Source organism: Cariama cristata, unplaced genomic scaffold (genome assembly GCF_000690535.1).
Source record: "Cariama cristata isolate BGI_N322 unplaced genomic scaffold, ASM69053v1 scaffold27309, whole genome shotgun sequence".
NCBI classification, from domain to species: Eukaryota; Metazoa; Chordata; class Aves; order Cariamiformes; family Cariamidae; genus Cariama; species Cariama cristata.
In genome coordinates, this window is record NW_009635636.1 from 9478 (window position 1) to 10409 (window position 932).

The window sequence follows — 932 nt, forward strand, 5'->3', positions numbered from 1 at the left end:
GCTGCCACAGAAGGGGGATGTGGAGATGCTGTGCGGTGGTCCCCCGTGCCAGGGCTTCAGCGGCATGAACCGCTTCAACTCCCGCACCTACTCCAAGTTCAAGAACTCCCTGGTGGTCTCCTTCCTCAGGTGAGCAGGGGAGGTGGTGAGGAGCTGTGTCGGGGTGCAGGCATGGACCCCCCCACTTCAAACGTTACTCTGTCCCGTGTCCCTCTCCCTCCTCGCAGCTACTGCGACTACTACAGACCGCGGTTCTTCCTTCTGGAGAACGTCAGGAACTTCGTGTCCTTCAAGCGTTCCATGGTGCTGAAGCTCACCTTGCGCTGCCTCGTCCGCATGGGTTACCAGTGCACCTTTGGGGTCCTACAGGTAGGGTGGTGGGTGACCCCAAGACAGTTAACTGGGGTGCAAACCTTTCTCTTCTCACCTGGCTCTGCCATGGTCCGTCCTCTCCGAAGGAGCAGTTGGCTGCGTTGCTCCTTGGCTTCCATGGGTGGCTTGGGGGACGTTCGGAGCTCTTCGAGGGCACAGACTGGATGGCGATGCTCCAGCCCCTTCAGGAGTTGTTCCGTTTTTTTTCCCCAGGCTGGCCAGTACGGTGTGGCCCAGACACGGCGGAGAGCTATCGTCCTTGCCGCAGCTCCTGGAGAGAAGCTGCCCATGTTCCCCGAGCCCTTGCACGTGTTTGCACCCCGTGCCTGTCAGCTGAGCGTTGTGGTGGACGACAAGAAGTTTGTTAGCAATATCACCCGGTGAGCCTTCAGTGCTGCGCCAGGGCTGGCGAGGGTGAAGTTTTGGCTGCTCATGGCTCCCTCCTTCCTCCCAGGACGTATTCCGGCCCCTTCCGCACCATCACCGTACGGGACACCATGTCTGACCTGCCAGAGATCAGGAACGGTGCCTCTGCCTTGGAGATCTCCTACAACGGCGAG

At 60.1% G+C, this 932-nt stretch overlaps 1 protein-coding gene across 1 annotated transcript in view; it reads left to right on the top strand.

The window, feature by feature from the left end:
* LOC104167383 (DNA (cytosine-5)-methyltransferase 1-like) overlaps positions 1 to 932 on the top strand; it is a gene marked incomplete at both ends in the record, with an annotated part of 11644 nt that overhangs the window by 9457 nt on the left and 1255 nt on the right. The window contains 4 exon segments of the mRNA XM_009707627.1: positions 8 to 129; positions 228 to 369; positions 586 to 752; positions 827 to 931. Of these exon segments, the coding sequence (XP_009705929.1) occupies positions 8 to 129; positions 228 to 369; positions 586 to 752; positions 827 to 931 (536 nt within the window).